At 45.1% G+C, this 20,037-nt stretch overlaps 1 protein-coding gene across 1 annotated transcript in view; it reads left to right on the top strand.

Moving 5' to 3' along the window:
* Positions 1–20,037, top strand: part of LOC148513469 (uncharacterized) — a 466,228-nt gene that overhangs the window by 176,325 nt on the left and 269,866 nt on the right. The window contains exons 51-60 of the mRNA XM_088481822.1: positions 1,410–1,530; positions 3,208–3,425; positions 6,313–6,564; positions 6,654–6,788; positions 6,884–7,084; positions 7,346–7,525; positions 12,442–12,633; positions 12,786–13,010; positions 13,296–13,445; positions 19,416–19,519. Coding sequence (XP_088337948.1) covers positions 1,410–1,530; positions 3,208–3,425; positions 6,313–6,564; positions 6,654–6,788; positions 6,884–7,084; positions 7,346–7,525; positions 12,442–12,633; positions 12,786–13,010; positions 13,296–13,445; positions 19,416–19,519 — 1,778 coding nt within the window. The remainder of the gene's footprint in view (positions 1–1,409; positions 1,531–3,207; positions 3,426–6,312; positions 6,565–6,653; positions 6,789–6,883; positions 7,085–7,345; positions 7,526–12,441; positions 12,634–12,785; positions 13,011–13,295; positions 13,446–19,415; positions 19,520–20,037) is intronic.

Here is a 20,037-nt window from a genome sequence, read left to right as displayed (position 1 = left end):
TAATGAGGGATGGGTCAGGAACATTAGTAAAGGTAATAAAATGGGGGAGGGATGGAGCACTCCCAGCTGGACGGCCTGAGAAGGTACAAATAGGGGGAAAGTCATTGTGCACTAGATGAGCCTGATGCGTTATATTATATATAGTCCTGTAATAGGATAAGCCAACAGTTGTAACTTTGACAGGCTGATTGGTAATACATACTAGATAGTACACTTGTCAGATCTGATTTGTGACAGCTGGGAGGGAAGGCTTTCTCCGGGTACTGTAAATGCTATGGAGCAGTTTGCAGCATGTGAGATCTGTAAGTGCTTAGGGTTCTCAGTGAGGTGGCGGGCCGGCCAGCATAGAGTAAGAGGGGCACAATCACACCCATAATCAGATAAGCAATATGGATGTTACACCCAACAACAAGGCCTTTTATGTCCAAATCTCTGGCATGGTTCCCTCTGCTCCACAATTCCTTCTACTCGCATGGTAGTGCACAGGGACCAAATACTGTACCATCATAAATCTGATCAGCACTCTACTTGCTTCTTATGGATATTGAGTTCCTGGCGGTTCTCTCTGATCAGGAAATCAGTGCCCTGTCTATAAGGTCTCTCCCATGTCCTCCTCCCATTTTGTCTCATCGGGATCTCTCACAGCTGGGTCATGGATGGCAATAAAGAAGCAGTTACCAGTGGATATAAGACCCTTCGTGTTTTACTTAGCACGGCATGTGGATTCAGAAGTGGTGGTACTCTCCACATTGGGAGTGAGATGTAAAAATGACAGCCCTGACATTCGGCACACTCACCCTAACACTTAAAGCAAACACAGACAGAGCTGGCAGAAGAGGCAACTGCCTGGGCACCTTGCTGGGGTCACAGCTATGATGTTGGGTTATCAGCATAGAAACTGTCTTCTGTGTAATGGTGGGTACACACCGGGTGATTAAAGTGGATGACTGAACGATAACGATATCGTTATCGTTCAGTCGTCCACTTTATCGTCCATTTTTATCACAAAAACGATGAACGATAACGACGACGCGCGTTCCCGCGGGTCGTTCGTCTCCATCGTTCATCGGGTTAACATGCAGGCCAACCTGACGATATTGTGGAATGGGGGAGAGAGCTCGGCGCTGAACGATATCGTTAATGATATTGTTCAGCGGGTGTGCTCAATGTCATGAATGACATTGAGCACACCCTGCCGGGGACACACTAAATGATATCGCTCAGGGAGTATATCGTCTAGTGTGTACGCACCATAAGTTCTGACCTGTCCGCCACAAGGAAGGATGAGCCCTGCTATCCCACTCTAGGCCATAACTACACAGAGATGCTACTATTCCTGACAACTTACTGTATTCACCCACAGACTGCTCTGTGATCATTTGCTGTGATCTCTCTCATTTATATTTCAGAGAACCTGTGTCCCATCGGTCATCACTGCCCTCTCGGGAGCTCCGCGCCCATGCCCTGCCGCATGGGGCACTACCAGGATAAGATGGGACAAAGTCAGTGCCAGATTTGCCCTGCAGGAAAGTATGTAAACCAATTCCTTAGGCTGGATGAGCTCTTCTATTCAGCAATGCTCCTTATATACAGTCACTCCCTATATACAGTCACTCCCTATATAAAGTCACTGTACACAGCCTAAATATTATCTGCTGCAACATAAGCCTTATTTAGGTGTGGCACTGCTCAGCCCTATACACGGCCCCTATGCACAGCCCTATGCACAGCCCAAGTGCAAAAATATGCATCTTGTTTATTTTCCCACATACTTTTCAGTGCATTCAGTCTCCTGCATTAAAAGTAATGGATTTGATGGCGGGTCAGGGGCATATGAGTAGACCTAATGGCATGTTAGGGCCACATGAGGCAGTATGATGTCATGTAAGGGGCACATGAGGAGGTCGATGGCTGGTTATGGCATATGAGAAGGTCAGTATGTTATGGGCACACAAAAAGTTCTGATGGTATGTTAGAGGCACATGAGGAGGTCTGATGCCATGTCAGGGGAATATCAGGAGATCTAATGGCATTGTGTCTTGTCCCACACTTCTATTGGGACTTGTTTTGCTCCTGCATATTACACTTTAGCAGAGAAGCGGTTTAAAATAAAACTGGGCAGATTGACCCTATCCCCAATTTCTCCCCAGCATTTTTTTTTTTGTCTCGAGCGCATCTAAATACCGTAATGTTTGATTGCCAGAAAGTTAGACAACCTTCATTATAAGTGCAGCACACCCGCCCATTAGATTATTCATCCTATGCGCAGTGATCTGCTTTATTATTGTATCTAACAGGAAGAGAAGGAGGCATGGGATCTTATTGCCTCGGTGAGCGTCAGCTGTTGCACTGTGGCTGATTGAGTATTTGAGGACAGAGGCATTACGCCCGTTTTTGTTAGTAGCGCAGTATGCACAACAGTTGGTGATCTTGGTTCCGTATTGTATTATTACATAACCAGGTCTGCCTTGAAATGTGCTTCTAAAGGGCTCCGTTAAAAACTATTTTGCAGAGTCATCTGAATCAATGAGTCCTGTTTTGTGTCTCCTTTTTGCAGAGGAGTAAATTACTAGGCACACTGCAGTGTTTTAGTATAAAACCCGAAATATATTTAGTTGACACATTGAGGCTCTTGGCTGTTTGAGGTTGGACTACACTTATGCACATTACACATCTAGGCGCACTTTTATTTAGCTGCGGTAGCTTCTAAAAAGGAGGTGTGTACATCCGTGTGTGCTGGGCTGACCATCGCCGCTCCACGGGTGCCCATCAGGTGCGCTCTATAATTGAAATAAAATAATCTCTTACTTGCGTACTCTTGGTTATATACTCATTTTGTTTATGGTTTACCTAACACTACCTCTCCCTTCTCTGTGGAGCCCTGTGTACTGTAGGGGAACAGTTGTCTAAGCCCAGCCATGGGATGTAGATACGAGACCGGCGGCCACAAGGCCGCATCCACTGTCAGGATTTGAACCGGCTGCTAAACAGCCGCCGGTATTTCAATCCCATTCCCTCATAAATATAGTAAGGTTGTTTGGAGGCAATTTCCCCATAGCCATTTGCCTACAGTTCAAATAGTTTCTTATGGAAAGACTTGTGTATGGAAAAGGGAGGGGATGCGCTAGATCATAGAGCAATTATTCTATGCGATCATTTACCTACTACCTGTTCTTAGTGGAATTAGGATTCTCCCTATGTCCACAGGTTCTGCGGCCCAGTGACACAAGCTGGGGAAACGCTGGCAATGATCTCAGGAAGTGCCCACATGCCCATGGAATGCCCACCTGGATATTTCTGTCTAGAAGGGACAGAGCACGGGCACCAATATCCCTGCCCACGTGGCACCTTCAGCAATGTAACTGGACTAATAAGCCGTGGAGGCTGTGCTCCGTGCCCAGGAGGCTGGTTCTGTGCTAGGCCAGGTACTGTACGCCATAGTCTGCCTATAACGGGATAACGCAATAATCCTTTTTACTGTCCTGTATTGTTCTCCTAAATTTAATCCTGACGTAAACCTGGTCACAAATTCATTAAAGAGCCAAATGGTGTGTTTAACAGTATATAACAGGGGACGCTTAATGGATCTATTGTAGCATAAGCATCAGCAGCCCAGTCTCACACTAATGGATCCATGTATCAGCAGCCTTGCTACGTATGGACAGATGGATTGTCTCCAGCCCCAGCACTGAGAATTTGCATTGTACAGTATAAAGAATACACAGTACTGGCAATCTCTACCTAGACATCCACAGGCCTATTCCATCCCTCGTCCTCTCTGTCCCCTACTCGTTCCCCTGGCGTTTCTCCTGTGCATGGGAGATGAATAGGATTTTTGCATGCAAAGCCTCCGCACATTGCAAAGCATCAGATACATGTGAGAGAAGGAACCTATTAAATTATTTGCACATGTAACTTTCTAACTTGTTCTCGCCTGAATCTGGTTGTCAGACACAGGGACAGTAGGAATCTATAGACAGATACGTATACTTTGCTTATAAAGAATCATGCCTATTCTATTTAAATAGACCAATACTGCAAAAAGTGACTTAGCGGCTCATCACTAATGTGCCATAGACACCGGAGCAGGGACGTGGCAGGGTTAGAAGCCTGCCAGTAAGGAACATAAAGTGCCCAGTGTGGGATGGTATCTGCCTGACATAACTTTCCAGACAGTTGTATGACCTGTAAAATGTGGACATTTTCTTAGACATTCCCAAATTTACTTTATATATACAGTGCATCCGGAAAGTATTCACAATACTTCACTTTCCACATTTTGTTATGTTACAGCCTTATTCCAAAATGGAATAAATTCATTTTTGTCTTCAAAATTGTACACACAATACCCCATAATGACAACTTGCAAAATGTTTTTTTGAGATTTTTGCAAATTTAATAAAAAGAAAAACTAAGACATCACATGTACATAAGTATTCACAGCCTTTGCCATGAAGCTCAAAATTGAGCTCAGGTGCATCCTATTTCCACTGATCATTCTTGAGATGTTCCTACAGCTTAATTGGAGTCCACCTGTGGTACATTCAGTTGATTGGACATGATTTTGAAATGAATACACCTGTCTATATAAAGTCCCACACGTGACAGTGCATGTCAGAGCAAAAACCAAGCATGAAGTCCAAGGAATTGTCTGTAGACCTCCGAGACAGGATTGTCTCGAGGCAGAAATCTGGGGAAGGGTACATAAAAATATCTGCTGCTTTGAATGTCCCAATGAGCACAGTGACCTCCATCATCCGTAAATGGAAGAAGTTCGGAACCACAGGACTCTTCCTAGAGTTGGCCGGCCGTTTAAACTGAGCGACCGGGGGAGAAGGGCCCTAGTCAGGGAGGTGACCAAGAACCCGATGGTCAATTTGTCAGAGCTACAGCATTCCTCTGTGGAGAGAGGAAAACCTTCCAGAAGGACAACCATCTCTGCAGCAATCCACCAATCAGGCCTGTATGGTAGAGTGGCCAGACAGAAGCCACTCCTTAGTAAAAAGCACATGGCAGCACGCCTGGAGTTTGCCAAAATGCACCTGAAAGACTCTCAGACCATGAGAGACAAAATTCTCTGGTCTGATGAGTCAAAGATTGAACTCTTTGGCGTGAATGCCAGGCGTTATGTTTGAAGGAGACCAGGCACCGCTCATCACCAGGCCAATACAATCCCTACAGTGAAGCATGGTGGTGGCAGCATCATGCTGTGGGGATGTTTTTCAGCGGCAGGAACTGGGAGACTAGTCAGGATAGAGGGAAAGATGAATGCAGCAATGTACAGAGACATCCTGGATGAAAACCTGCTCCAGAGCGCTCTTGACCTCAGACTGGGACGACGGTTCATCTTTCAGCAGGACAACGACCCTAAGCACGCAGCCAAGATATGAAAGGAGTGGCTTCAGGACAACTCTGTGAATGTCCTTGAGTGGCCCAGCCAGAGCCCAGACTTGAATCCGATTGAACATCTCTGGAGAGATCTGAAAATGGCTGTGCACCGACGCTTCCCATCCAACCTGATGGAGCTTGAGAGGTGCTGCAAAGAGGAATGGGCGAAACTGCCCAAAGATAGGTGTGCCAAGCTTGTGGCATCATATTCAAAAAGACTTGAAGCTGTAATTGCTGCCAAAGGTGCATCAACAAAATATTGAGCAAAGGCCGTGACTACTTATGTACATGTGATTTCTTATTTCTTTTTTGTAATTAAATTTGCAAAGATCTCAAAAAAACTTTTTACACGTTATCATTATGGGGTACTGTGTGTAGAATTTTGAGGACAAAAATGAATTTATTCAATTTTGGAATAAGGCTGTAACATAACAAAATGTGGAAAAGTGGATACTTTCGGGATGCCCTGTATGTATGTATCATTATTTTGTGTAGTACAATGAGTGTATGTAGTACTTTTCAAATTACATTTAGTAAAAAAAGGGAAAGTGCAGAATTAGAGGAAATTTAATAAAACAGTAACAAGAAGAAATGGGAGCTTACAATCTAAAGGTTGTGATAATGAGAAAACATACAGTCGCACACAGATATGTATGATATACGTGTACTGTGCACACAGTCATAATGAATCTGATGGATCCATTACTGGATGAGGATTTGTGAAAGGCTAATTTCTGATCATAGAACCTCACTGCTAAAGCCTGTGCTGCCATACAGGACCCTTTGTTTATGGAAGTCGGGTTCTTTAAATGGCTCCAAAGTCCATCAAGTGTATTAATAAAAAAAAAATAAAAGAGAAGAAAACAGAATTGTACATGTAATAAGTTCTCCTCCCTCGGTTCTCGTCCTGTTTTGTATTTCCAGGGCTCGCCTCCCCATCCGGAAAATGCCTCCCGGGGTATCACTGTGTGCTGGGTGCTCAGCTGCCAAACCCTGCAGGTGGAGAGAGTGGAGCGCCGTGCCTTGCAGGGTATTTTTGCCCTGTTGGTAGCACTTATCCCGTTCCCTGCCCTACTGGCACCTTCCAACCACACCCAGGGATGTCTTCCCGCGAATCGTGTTTGGCTTGTCTTGCTGGGAAATTCTGCAAAGGCCAGGCTTTATCAGATGTCTCAGGTCAGCCCTAGTCCCTTCTTATCCTGTGTACAGTGCTTAGGTGGAAGGTAGACGGGTGCAAAGATAGACAGTGTTTTCCTTTATTTCAGGGAACTGCTCTGCAGGGTTCTACTGTGTGTTGGGGGCCTCTGTGGAGTCTCCCGTTGATGGAATCACTGGTTCGGCCTGCGCAAAGGGTCACTACTGTCCTCCCGGGGCAAATGCTCCTCTACCCTGTGAAGAGGGTATGTCTGTTTCATGCTACTAACCATATATAGCCATGCAATGAATCTGTTCTATGCTGCTTCACGTTTTATTTGGCTTATGTTGACGTATGCAGGTTACTTTGAAGACATGGAAAGACAATCCAGCTGTAAGATCTGCCCGGCTGGGTTCTACTGTGAGACATCAGAGCTGGGAGGGAGCATCGTACCCCGACTCTGTCCCGCCGGTCATTTCTGCCCACAGGGAAGTCAGTCTGGGGTGAAGCACAGATGCCTGCGTGGCACGTACAGCCCAGACGAGCAACTAACGTCTCAAGGTCTGCTTTGCCGCTGTCCTCTCCCCGCATTTCTATTACTTTTACTACTATCCACTACTTATTGGTATTTATCATGTAGAGGAGTGGCGATATTGTGTACGGTGTTGTATATGACACAGACAAACCAGAATACAAACTGCAATAAATTACTTAGACTTACAATCAGGTTTATAACCTTCTGTTATCCTCAGTATCACCTTATACACTTTTAGCGAATACCAATGTATATATAACTAAACTGTGATGATATATTAAATACAGATGAGTGCAGGCCGTGCCCTGCTGGAGTCTACTGCCCGGTTGAAGGCCTTACAGAACCGTCTGGGCGCTGTCTGCCTGGGTATTGGTGCATCGGGGGGGCCAAGATCTCAAATCCCACTGACGGAGTAACAGGCGATGTATGTCCAGCCGGGAAATTCTGTGAGGATGGAGATGTTTCAGGTACTTGCAGTCTGATTATTACCTGAATAGGAACTTGCATGATCAGTAAAGTAAATGGTTTCATGGATTCCCACCCTGACTTATTCACCTGCTGCTAAGATTACTTGGAGTTTGGGCGGAATTAATAATCTGGGTAGTGGGAATATTTTTGCACAATAGTCATCACCTTTCCTGGGCACAGTGATGACTGACACACAGACTCCAGAGCTCTTTAAATCAGTGATATATATCATAGTGTTAATTACAGTACCGACCTGATTAACTGAATTGTACAGTACCGACCACTATAACTGAATTGTACAGTACTGATCAGAATAACTGTATTGTACAGTACCGTCCTGAATAACTGAATCGTACAGTACTGACCAGAATAACTGAATTGTACAGTACCGACCAGATTAACTGAATTGTACAGTACTGACCTGATTAACTGAATTGCACAGTACCGACCACTATAACTGAATTGTACAGTACTGATCAGAATAACTGTATTGTACAGTACTGACCTGATTAACTGAATCGTACAGTACTGACCTGAATAACTGAATTGTACATTACTGACCAGAATAACTGAATTGTACAGTACTGACCAGAATAACTGAATTGTACAGTACCAACCTGAATAACTGAATTGTACAGTACCGACCAGAATAACTGTATTGTATAGTACCGACCTGAATAACTGAATTGTACATTACTGACCAGAATAACTGAATTGTACAGTATTGATCAGAATAACTGTATTGTACAGTACTGACCTGAATAACTGAATTGTACATTACTGACCAGAATAACTGAATTGTACAGTACCGACCTGAATAACTGAATTGTACAGTACCGACCAGAATAACTGTATTGTACAGTACCAAACTGAATTGTACAGTACCGACCAGAATAACTGTATTGTACAGTACCGACCTGAATAACTGAATTGTACATTACTGACCAGAATAACTGAATTGTACAGTACCGACCAGAATAACTGTATTGTACAGTACCAAACTGAATTGTACAGTACCGACCAGAATAACTGTATTGTACAGTATTGATCAGAATAACTGTATTGTACAGTACCAAACTGAATTGTACAGTACCGACCAGAATAACTGTATTGTACAGTACCGACCTGAATAACTGAATTGTACATTACTGACCAGAATAACTGAATTGTACAGTACCGACCAGAATAACTGTATTGTACAGTACCAAACTGAATTGTACAGTACCGACCAGAATAACTGTATTGTACAGTACCGACCTGAATAACTGAATTGTACATTACTGACCAGAATAACTGCATTGTACAGTATTGATCAGAATAACTGTATTGTACAGTACTGACCTGAATAACTGAATTGTACATTGTAAGTGAAGTCTGACAGAAGAAAGTGCAATTACAGTAACAGACAGGGAAAACCATTGTACTGTGTAATCTATAGAGAGTGCAATTACCGAGACAGATAGTATAAAATAATTGTAGACCACAGCTGTAAAGTGCAATCTAACTGAAAGAGATATGCACCTGTAAGCACAGTCTGACAGAAGAGAGTGCAGATACAAAGACAGCTATAACACAGTAGTAGAGTGCCCCTGTAAGCACAGTCTGACAGAAGAGAGTGCAGATACAGAGACAGCTATAACACATAGTAGTAGAGCACCGCTGTAAGCACAGTCTGACAGAAGAGAGTGCAGATACAGAGACAGCTATAACACAGTAGTAGAGCACCGCTGTAAGCACAGTCTGACAGAAGAGAGTGCAGATACAGAGACAGCTATAACACAGTAGTAGAGTGCCCCTGTAAGCACAGTCTGACAGAAGAGAGTGCAGATACAGAGACAGCTATAACACATAGCACCGCTGTAAGCACAGTCTGACAGAAGAGAGTGCAGATACAGAGACAGCTATAACACATAGTAGTAGAGCACCTCTGTAAGTACAGTCAGACAGAAGAGAGTGCAGATACAGAGACAGCTATAACACATAGTAGTAGAGCACCGCTGTAAGCACAGTCTGACAGAAGAGAGTGCAGATACAGAGACAGCTATAACACAGTAGTAGAGCACCGCTGTAAGCACAGTCTGACAGAAGAGAGTGCAGATACAGAGACAGCTATAACACATAGTAGTAGAGCACCTCTGTAAGTACAGTCAGACAGAAGAGAGTGCAGATACAGAGACAGCTATAACACATAGTAGTAGAGTACCGCTGTAAGCACAGTCTGACAGAAGAGAGTGCAGATACAGAGACAGCTATAACACAGTAGTAGAGCACCGCTGTAAGCACAGTCTGACAGAAGAGAGTACAGATACAGAGACAGCTATAACATAGTAGTAGAGCACCGCTGTAAGCACAGTCTGACAGAAGAGAGTGCAGATACAGAGACAGCTATAACACAGTAGTAGAGCACCGCTGTAAGCACAGTCTGACAGAAGAGAGTGCAGATACAGAGACCGCTATAACACAGTAGTAGAGTGCCCCTGTAAGCACGACTGACAGAAGAGAGTGCAGATACAGAGACAGCTATAACACAGTAATAGAGCACCGCTGTAAGCACAGTCTGACAGAAGAGAGTGCAGATACAGAGACAGCTATAACACAGTAATAGAGCACCGCTGTAAGCACAGTCTGACAGAAGAGAGTGCAGATACAGAGACAGCTATAACACAGTAATAGAGCACCGCTGTAAGCACAGTCTGACAGAAGAGAGTGCAGATACAGAGACAGTTATAACACAGTAGTAGAGCACCGCTGTAAGCACAGTCTGACAGAAGAGAGTGCAGATACAGAGACAGCTATAACACAGTAGTAGAGCACCGCTGTAAGCACAGTCTGACAGAAGAGAGTGCAGATACAGAGACAGCTATAACACATAGTAGAGTGCCCCTGTAAGCACAGTCTGACAGAAGAGAGTGCAGATACAGAGACAGCTATAACACAGTAGTAGAGCACCGCTGTAAGCACAGTCTGACAGAAGAGAGTGCAGATACAGAGACAGCTATAACACAGTAGTAGAGTGCCCCTGTAAGCACGACTGACAGAAGAGAGTGCAGATACAGAGACAACTATAGCACAGTAGTAGAGCACCGCTGTAAGCACAGTCTGACAGAAGAGAGTGCAGATACAGAGACAGCTATAACACAGTAGTAGAGCACCGCTGTAAGCACAGTCTGACAGAAGAGAGTGCAGATACAGAGACAGCTATAACACAGTAATAGAGCACCGCTGTAAGCACAGTCTGACAGAAGAGAGTGCAGATACAGAGACAGCTATAACACAGTAATAGAGCACCGCTGTAAGCACAGTCTGACAGAAGAGAGTGCAGATACAGAGACAGTTATAACACAGTAGTAGAGCACCGCTGTAAGCACAGTCTGACAGAAGAGAGTGCAGATACAGAGACAGCTATAACACAGTAGTAGAGCACCGCTGTAAGCACAGTCTGACAGAAGAGAGTGCAGATACAGAGACAGCTATAACACATAGTAGAGTGCCCCTGTAAGCACAGTCTGACAGAAGAGAGTGCAGATACAGAGACAGCTATAACACAGTAGTAGAGCGCCGCTGTAAAGCGCAATTTTGACTCAATTACAAAGACGGTATAAAGCTGGGAGTAATGTAATCTGCCCCTTCACCTGCCATCCACCGCTGTCACTGCATCGCTGCAGTCTGTAATGCTCCAATGCTGGAGACCTAGTGAGCGCTGATTGTAAACCGCAAAAATATGAAACAAAATTAAGTGAAATTAAGTAAACTAATGTAAAATACAGTAAGCGGGTGTAACATATAGTAATCGGGTGTAACGTACAGTAAGCTGGTGTAACATACAGTAAGCGGGTGCAACGTACAGTAAGCGGGTGGAAGATAAAGTAAGCGGGTGCAACGTACAGTAAGCGGATGTAAGATACAGTCAGCAAGTGTAAGATACAGTAAGTGGGTGTAACATACAGTCAGCGGTGGTAACATACAGTCAGCGGGGGTAACATACAGTAAGTGGGTGTAACGTACAGTAAGCGGGTGTAAGATGCAGTCAGTGGGTGTAACATACAGTAAGCGGGTGGAAGATATAGTAAGCTGGTGTAACGTACAGTAAGTGGGTGTAAGATACAGTAAGCTGGTGTAACGTACAGTAAGTGGGTGTAAGATACAGTCAGCGGGTGTAAGATACAGTCAGCGGGTGTAACGTACAGTCAGCGGGTGTAAGATACAGTTAGCGAGTGTAAGATACAGTCAGCGGGTGTAACATACAGTCAGCGGGTGTAACATACAGTCAGTGGGTGTAAGATACAGTCAGAGAGTGTAAGATACAGTCAGTGGGTGTAAGATACAGTCAGCGGGTGTAACATACAGTCAGCGGGTGTAAGATACAGTCAGAGAGTAAGATACAGTAAGCGGGTGTAAGATGCAGTAGGCGGGTGTAAGATACAGTCAGCGAGTGTAAGATACAGTAAGCGGGTGTAAGATGCAGTAGGCGGGTGTAAGATACAGTCAGCGAGTGTAAGATACAGTCAGAGAGTGTAAGATACAGTAAGCGGGTGTAAGATACAGTAAGCGGGTGCAACGTACAGTCAGCGGGTGTAAGATACAGTAAGTGGGCGTAACGTGCAGTAAGCGGGTGTAAGATGCAGTAAGCGGGTGTAAGATAGTCAGCGGGGGTAACATACAGTAAGCGGATGCATCATACAGTAAGCGGGTGTAAGTTACAGTCAGCGGGTGTAAGGTACAGTAAGTGGGTGTAAGGTACAGTAAGTGGGTGTAAGTTACAGTCAGCGGGTGTAAGATACAGTAAGTGGGTGTGAGGTACAGTAAGTGGACATAAAATGAAGTAAAATATGGTAAAAAGAAATGTCTGTCACCAGCGCACATCAGCACCAGCTACTCTTTCCGAACTGATACCTAGAACATTGTTTGTTGACAGGTGACTGCCGGGCTGGATACTTCTGTGATGTCCGATCATTTCGCCCTGATCAAGCAATTTGCCCCCCTGGATTTTATTGCCCTGAGGGGGTAACTTCTCCTGTTCCCTGTGACAGTGGGACCTATGCTCCTCTCAGTGGCAACGAGTCACCCAAAGACTGTCAGCCATGTCTGTCCGGCCACTTCTGCAATGGTATGTCACTAATGTACCTGTGGCGTCATTATAACAGTACAGAGTTATACAAATACAGTTTTGATGATCTCGAGTTACAGCATAAATAGAAGCTAATTTAGGAACCATGGATGTGGCAGAAGCAAATGATTGTTATATATCCCGTTTTGTAGGTACGGGGCAGGTGATTTGGCAAGGTCTATGCTCGCCTGGATTTTTTTGCCCTCCTGGGCAGATCTCCCCCCGGCCATCTGCTCACCGATGTCCCAGTGGCTTCTTTTGTCCTGCAGGGTCTCCAACATCGGTTCCCTGTGAAAGTGGGACCTACCAGGCATTGGAGGGAAGAGAGACGTGTAACACTTGTCCTACAGGATTCTACTGTGACCCCGACCAGGACAGTGAGTCTCACTCTTAGCTCTAACCTAAACTTGTCTGTCTCCGTGAGATATCCGTCTTACGTTGGGCCTCACACGGCAGTGTGTGCGCCTACATGAGTTTGTGCGGTAGCTGTAACACCGCAATAGACATTAGCAGTAAAGGGTGTGACGTCTCCTACACACAATTTGGAAAATGCACAGTGGTCAAGGTTACCTTAAAATGATATCTACCTATTGAAGTTTATTAATTGCTTACATATAAAATGTATCTGTTGAATGATTATTATGAGAAATTGATTGTTTTAGGCTCTGGAGTATCAATGCCAGCTCTCTGTCCTGCTGGACACTACTGCCCACCGGGCACCAGTTTCATCTCTGTGTTTCCATGCCCGGCTGGCACATATGGACCCAAGACTGGAGCTTCAAGTAAATCTGACTGCGAGGCCTGCCCAGCTGGTGAGGAAATGATGTGATGAGAACAGCACTCAGTGTTTGCAGATAATGCTCAATACACTATAATAAAGTTCTGCAGGATGCACTAAGTACAGCACACCGTGCCTCACAGAACAAACTTTTACCATGTGCAGTTTTAATTGGCAATGGTGCTTTCCAACACAGATATGTACAATGCCTTGGGGAGGGGGGTGGAAGGGGGATTACACCAATAAATTTATATATTTCTTCAGTACAACTAGAGTAGCACACTCAAATGTTATAGCAGTGACTATAGAGGTGGCATTATCCAGGGTCTCCCCCGGTTACCAGACTCCTGCTCCGCTCTAACGGGGAGAGCAGAGCCGGGAGTCGGTCCCAGTAATCAGCTGTGTGGTCTAAACAGACCGCAAGCTGATTACTGTAAAAAAAAAAAAAAAAAGTAAAAAATAACATTTACTTACCTGACTCCAGGGACCGGTGATCGGGCCTCCGGTGATGACTTCCCTCCGGTCAGCTGGTCTCCCATAGTGCACTGCTGCCCGGTCATCAGGTGCAGTATGGGAGATCACCTGACCGGAGGCATGGAGAACATCACCGGAGGCCCGGATCATGCAGGTAAGTGTAATTAAGGGGGAGGGGGGGTCGCAGCGGCGATTTTTTGGCAAAAATACCGTGATAAGGCTCCGAAGGGGATTCACAGGGACAGAGCTTTATCGCAAGCTCTGTCCCTGCAAGGGATATGTAGTAAATCCCTGTGATATTGCGAATTCAGTAGTTAATATCACACTACAATCTGCATTCAATATGCGGATTGTAGTAAATAGAGCCCTAAGTATTAAGCTGCAATTCTGTTATAGTGCAATAGCTTTCCGCGTCCCCTAGGTGGGGCTTTAGCCTTCACCTCAGCAGACCCTTGCCTGCAACCAGATAAGAAGTTCCTTAAATTGCATTGTTTTCCAATTATTTACTCTTTACCAACTTCAGAAATGGTTTATTGGGAGCAGCTTCCAATACCAAGCTTTGAATAATACCAAGCTTTGAGTTAACTACTGGTCTTTGAGACCAGTAATCAACAGCATGGAAGCCCAGCATAGGCATTTAGGACACATATCAAGACATCCCAATATGGGAAGCCCAATTCAGAATCTCTCAATTCAAACTCTTCTCTTTGGTCTCGTCACGGCACCAAGAGCCTTCACAAAGGTCATGGCAGTTATGGCGGCCTTATTAAGATCTCAGCGCATAAACATTGTCCCATCATTTTTAATCAAAATAGAAGGTCATCCAGTATAATCACAATAACTTAAATATTTAAGGAGAACTGGTTTGAGCATATTCCTTATAATGTACCTGGTAGGTGACCATGATCTTTCAATGAATAAATTTCTACAATATGTATATTGTTATTGATGATATAAAGTTTGAATATATTTGTATGAGCTGCAGTGATTGTGATTACACTGTAATACCTTAGCACAGCTCCTGCCCTTTTGTCTGAATCCGTTATGTGGTGAGATCATTCAGGTCGCCTTTCCCTGGAGCAATCGCTCTTCGGTGCCGATAATATCAATTCATGTAACAATTGATATTTATACTATTACAGTTGCTCAATATTTATGTGCTTGGTTGTCTCTTGATGATCTTATCAAAGCCGGACCTGCGTCCTTATAGCTGCCCAGCCTCCGTCAGATTGCTGGATTCACAAGGAAAATGGTTGAATTTTGGATTTTTGCAAATCCACCCTGGTTCCAAGTCAATGGATGCCCTTTCTCAGTTTATGTGACAGTACCAGACAGCAGAGTGTTTTTCTACCAATAGTTAAGGTCAAAACTGTACAGGGCTGAGATTAGTGTTTTGTAGCTCAGGGCTGCTCTCAGAATAGCTCAGTCAGTCCTTCGGGGCATGGCGATCTGTATCCAGTGGGCAATGTCATGGCGGCAGCATATATAATTCATCCAGGGGGACAAGGAAGACCTTTGGAGTTTGGAGGAAACATTCCACATTATGGCTAGGCTGGAACACTGTGTCCAAGCTATTTCAGCTGTGTTCATTCACAGAGTAGAGAATTGGAAGGTGGACTATCCAGTTCACATGGGAGAAAGGTCTCTGCATCTGGAGCTATTCTGTTTGTTATTAAAAAGTTGGGGTCTTCCAAAGCTAAATTAGATGGCCTCCCTGCACAACATGGGGTTCCCAGATTTAGCTTGCAGTGCAGTGGCCCGTTGGCATCACTTGTGGATGCTGTGGCAACACTTTGGCACTTTACTTATCTCTTTCCTACACTGCTAATGCTCCCTCAAGCTCTGAAAAAACACTAAGTTGAAACTGGTTCTACTGATTCTAGTGGCTCCAAATTGGCCAAGAAAGGCTTGGTACTCATAAGTTCTAAGCATTGCAGTGGGCACCATTTGGCTTCTACCTCTGCAGGAAGATCTGCTGTCTCGTGTCCTTGCGCTGTGCCACGGCCTGTCGCTGACTGGCTGTATTGACACGGCTGTTGAAGCCTACATCTCGAGAGCTAAAGGTCCTTCAGAAAAAGGTGGTGCGGACTATTTTAAGCGCTAGGAAGCTGATGTCTGATCGTCATTTTTATTGGGTCTGAAGGACCTGTGGTCTTTGGCTCGAATGCTTGGGTTTTCATTCTTCCACTTTTAGGCTGTACCACTTTCTTTTGCTCCTTCAGTCAAACTTAGATGGCATTTTACACTTTGCTTTCTTTAAAACTGGCACAATGTCTGGAGTTTCTGTGGCTTACACGCCAGCCCTTGTGTAGATCTTTCCCTCTGTATCTCAGAGGTGACTGCAATTAAATTGTGTGTTGGCCACTTATGCTGGTGTAGGAACTTGCAGAGATTTTGTGTTCCCTTTACCACTGGCTGCAAGCTTACTGTACATGTTTTGAACAAAATCTCAGTTCTTTTATTGGCTAGATGACACCAGATTTGCAGTATGTTATTGTTAGCGTCTGTCATATTGCCACGCAGCTGGTACCATTTACAATATGGGTAAAACTGAGGACCTCATTCAGAGTGAGCGCTTGCATTGCAAAATGCAAGCGCTCACTCTGAATGAGGGCGGCCGCATCTATTTTCTGACTCGGCCTCCTGGCCGCTTGCTAGGCTGTGGGTGACCACCCACAGCTTTAGCGAGTGGCCAGGTTGATGGTCGCGATGGTCAAGACCACCACGACCATCGGGGCTTGCAACGAGACCCTTGTGGTAGGGTCTCGTCTGCCGCAAGCCCCAGAGAGCTACCGGCTCTAATAGAGCCGGAAGCTCTCCCACTGAGATCACTGGTGATGTCAGTGGGGCCGCCCACAAATGTCAGGTGTTCGTTTGGGAACGCCTCCGTTTGTGAAGCCACGCCTACAAAACAGGGCGAGCTGTCGATTGGCATCGACAGCCACCCCTTTTGTAGTGAGCGAGCGAGAAATTCGCTCGCTCCAGGGCTTGCGCAGAGCCCAGCATCGACCCGCTTGCGAGTGCTCAAGCGCTTGCGAGCGGATCTGAATGAGACCCTGCGTGCGGGCGGATTGCCTTTCTGCTTTATCATAGGTTGAAACTGTCCACATTTTCTGTTACTTTAGGGTTTTTTGTTCCACCCATTGCACATTGGGACTAAATCTAGTTATTTCAGCCATGTTCTGTTTGAACCTCCTAGATTTTAAAATGTATGACTTGGAAGGTGATCTAGTCCCTCTTTATTTACGTCATGGTTGCGTTATGTACAGTTCTATAAAACACTCTGAATCTTCCACTGAAAAGGGCCAACTTTCTCTTCTGGATTAAAACTTTTCCATTATAGGACGCCCAGTCTTAGAGTGCCACAGGGGGAGATAATGTGAGGAAGTTGACCATACAGCTTCTAGCTGTCACTTATCGAGCACCGTCTTTTTAAATGACAGAAGCTGATTGATTGCTTTGAGCAACTTCTCTCTACTTTATCACCCTCCAAGTCTTAATCCTTTGAAAGTTCTTTATGATGCGCAAAAAGGAAGTTGACCAGCTTCAAAATATACTATAACCAGATAGACCAGGTCAACCATTCAGCAGACCTATCCTGGTTCCGGTCTCCAGGTACCAGAACATATCTCAGCTCATTCAACCAGATCTGTGACTACTACCAGGGTGGTTGGTTTTTAGTCTATGTTGAGCAGATGTTTCTTTCAGTCACTTGATCTTCTATACACACTTTTAATGGTTTCAAGTATTCAGATCTAAAGATGCTAGCTTTGGTCACAAAGTTTTGGGTTCATCCACGAGGTGACCGTGTCCCCCGGAGTAGATGAAAGAGAGAAGGGGATTTTTGGTACTCACCGTTAAATCCATTTCTCCTAGTGAGTCTGTGTGGACTTGTGTTCCCCTCTTCTTACTCAGTCATGGCCTTGTTGTTGTTGAGTGTTTTAGTTTCTTGTGTTTGTTGTTCAGCCATATCCTATGTGACTTTGTGACCTGGAACCTAGAGTCTGGTTGATGAGGGGAGGAACTTCAGCCGCAAAGAAATGAATTAGCCTTATAGTTGCCGAGTTCCTGTGACCACTATCTAAGCCCCATAGAAGCAGGGTCCCACGGATGGACTCCGAGAAACAGATTTAGCAGTGAGCACTAAGAGTCCTGTGTTTTTTCTTCATGGCGAGGTTTAATTACATTTGTTTAAGAAAATTATATTGTGAAATGACGTTACTGGTAGATCCCCTAGAACTAGAACCTGAAATTTTATGCATTAATTTTGTTACTGTTGATGGCACTAAAATTAAAAAGTCACGGTTCTGGGAACATCAAAGAAAAAGCATTTATTCCTATGTATTTGTATTGTGAAACTGAAAACTACCATGGATCATGTACTATCACTTGTCACAATAAAGTGATAGAGAGGAGAGTTTGCAGATGCAATTATGTCATCTGTGTTATCTTCATAGCCAAGCCTAGGGAGGGACAGGAGAGGAAGGTGCCCAAAGCAGTAAATGCTGCCGCTCATCATACAGGTCAGGGGAACACTGTCGTTCATTATACAGGTCAGGGGAGCACTGTCGCTCATCATACAGATCAGGGGAACTCTGACGCTCATCATACAGATCAGGGGAGTACTGCCACTCATCATACAGATCAGGGGAGTACTGCCACTCATCATACAGGTCAGGGGAACTCTGCCGCTCATCATACAGGTCAGGGGAACACTGCCGCTCATCATACAGGTCAGGGGAACACTGCCGCTCATCATGCAGGTCAGGGGTACACTGCCGCTCATCATGCAGGTCAGGGGAACACTGCCGCTCATCATACAGGTCAGGGGAACACTGCTGCTTATCATACAGGTCAGGGGAACTCTGCCGCTCATCATACAGATCAGGTGAACACTGCCGCTCATCATACAGGTCAGGGGAACACTGCCGCTCATCATACAGGTCAGGTGAACACTGCCGCTTATCATACAGGTCAGGGGAACACTGCCGCTCATTATACAGGTCAGGGGTACACTGCCGCTCATCATACAGGTCAGGGGAACACTGCCGCTCATCATACAGCTCAGGGGAACACTGCCGCACATCATACAGGTCAGGGGAACACTGCCGCACATCATACAGGTCAGGGGAACACTGCCGCTCATCATACAGGTCAGGGGAACACTGCCGCATATCATACAGGTCAGGGGAACACTGCCGCTCATCATACAGGTCAGGGGAACACTGCCGCTCATTATACAGATCAGGGGTACACTGCCGCTCATCATACAGGTCAGGGGAACACTGCAGCACATCATACAGGTCAGGGGAATGCTTCTCATCCTTCTGGTCAGAGGAACGCTGTTGCACACAGAGCTTCCACTTAAATCTTCCTCCGTCATGGACATGGGGGTCACTTATTAGGTATAATTTAAGCTCCCCAAGCATAGCCTCATTGTTATACATCACCCGGAGAATATTCCTATTATGCAATTAATCCCTCACATTTCAAAAAATTTGAATTATATTTACCTTCTCTTTTATTGCAGGAATGTATTGTTCATCCGAGGGGCTACACAAGCCGACGGGATACTGCTACGCCGGCTACTATTGTTCCCAGGGGGCTGTGAACCCGATGCCAATAACACCAAGGGTGAGGGAACACTTCCTAGTGTACAGTATGTTACATGAGGCATATACTATACGGCCCCAGGGTACGACATGTTACATGAGGCATATACTATACGGCCCCAGTGTACGGCATGTTACATGAGGCATATACTATACGGCCCCAGTGTACGGCATGTTACATGAGGCATATACTATACGGCCCCAGTGTACGGCATGTTACATGAGGCATATACTTTACGGCCCCAGTGTACGGCATGTTACATGAGGCATATACTATACGGCCCCAGTGTACGGCATGTTACATGAGGCATATACTATACGGCTCCATTGTACCACATGTTACATGAGGCATATACTATACGGCCCCAGTGTACGGCATGTTACATGAGGCATATACTGTACGGCCCCAGTGTACGGCATGTTACATGAGGCATATACTATACGGCCCCAGTGTACGGCATGTTACATGAGGCATATACTATACGGCCCCAGTGTACGGCATGTTACATGAGGCATATACTTTACGGCCCCAGTGTACAG

Source organism: Taudactylus pleione, unplaced genomic scaffold (genome assembly GCF_031769625.1).
Source record: "Taudactylus pleione unplaced genomic scaffold, aTauple2 ptg000278l, whole genome shotgun sequence".
In the NCBI taxonomy this organism is placed as follows: domain Eukaryota; kingdom Metazoa; phylum Chordata; class Amphibia; order Anura; family Myobatrachidae; genus Taudactylus; species Taudactylus pleione.
The sequence above is the reverse complement of the archived record's forward strand: the minus strand, read 5'-3'. Positions and strand labels throughout refer to the sequence as shown.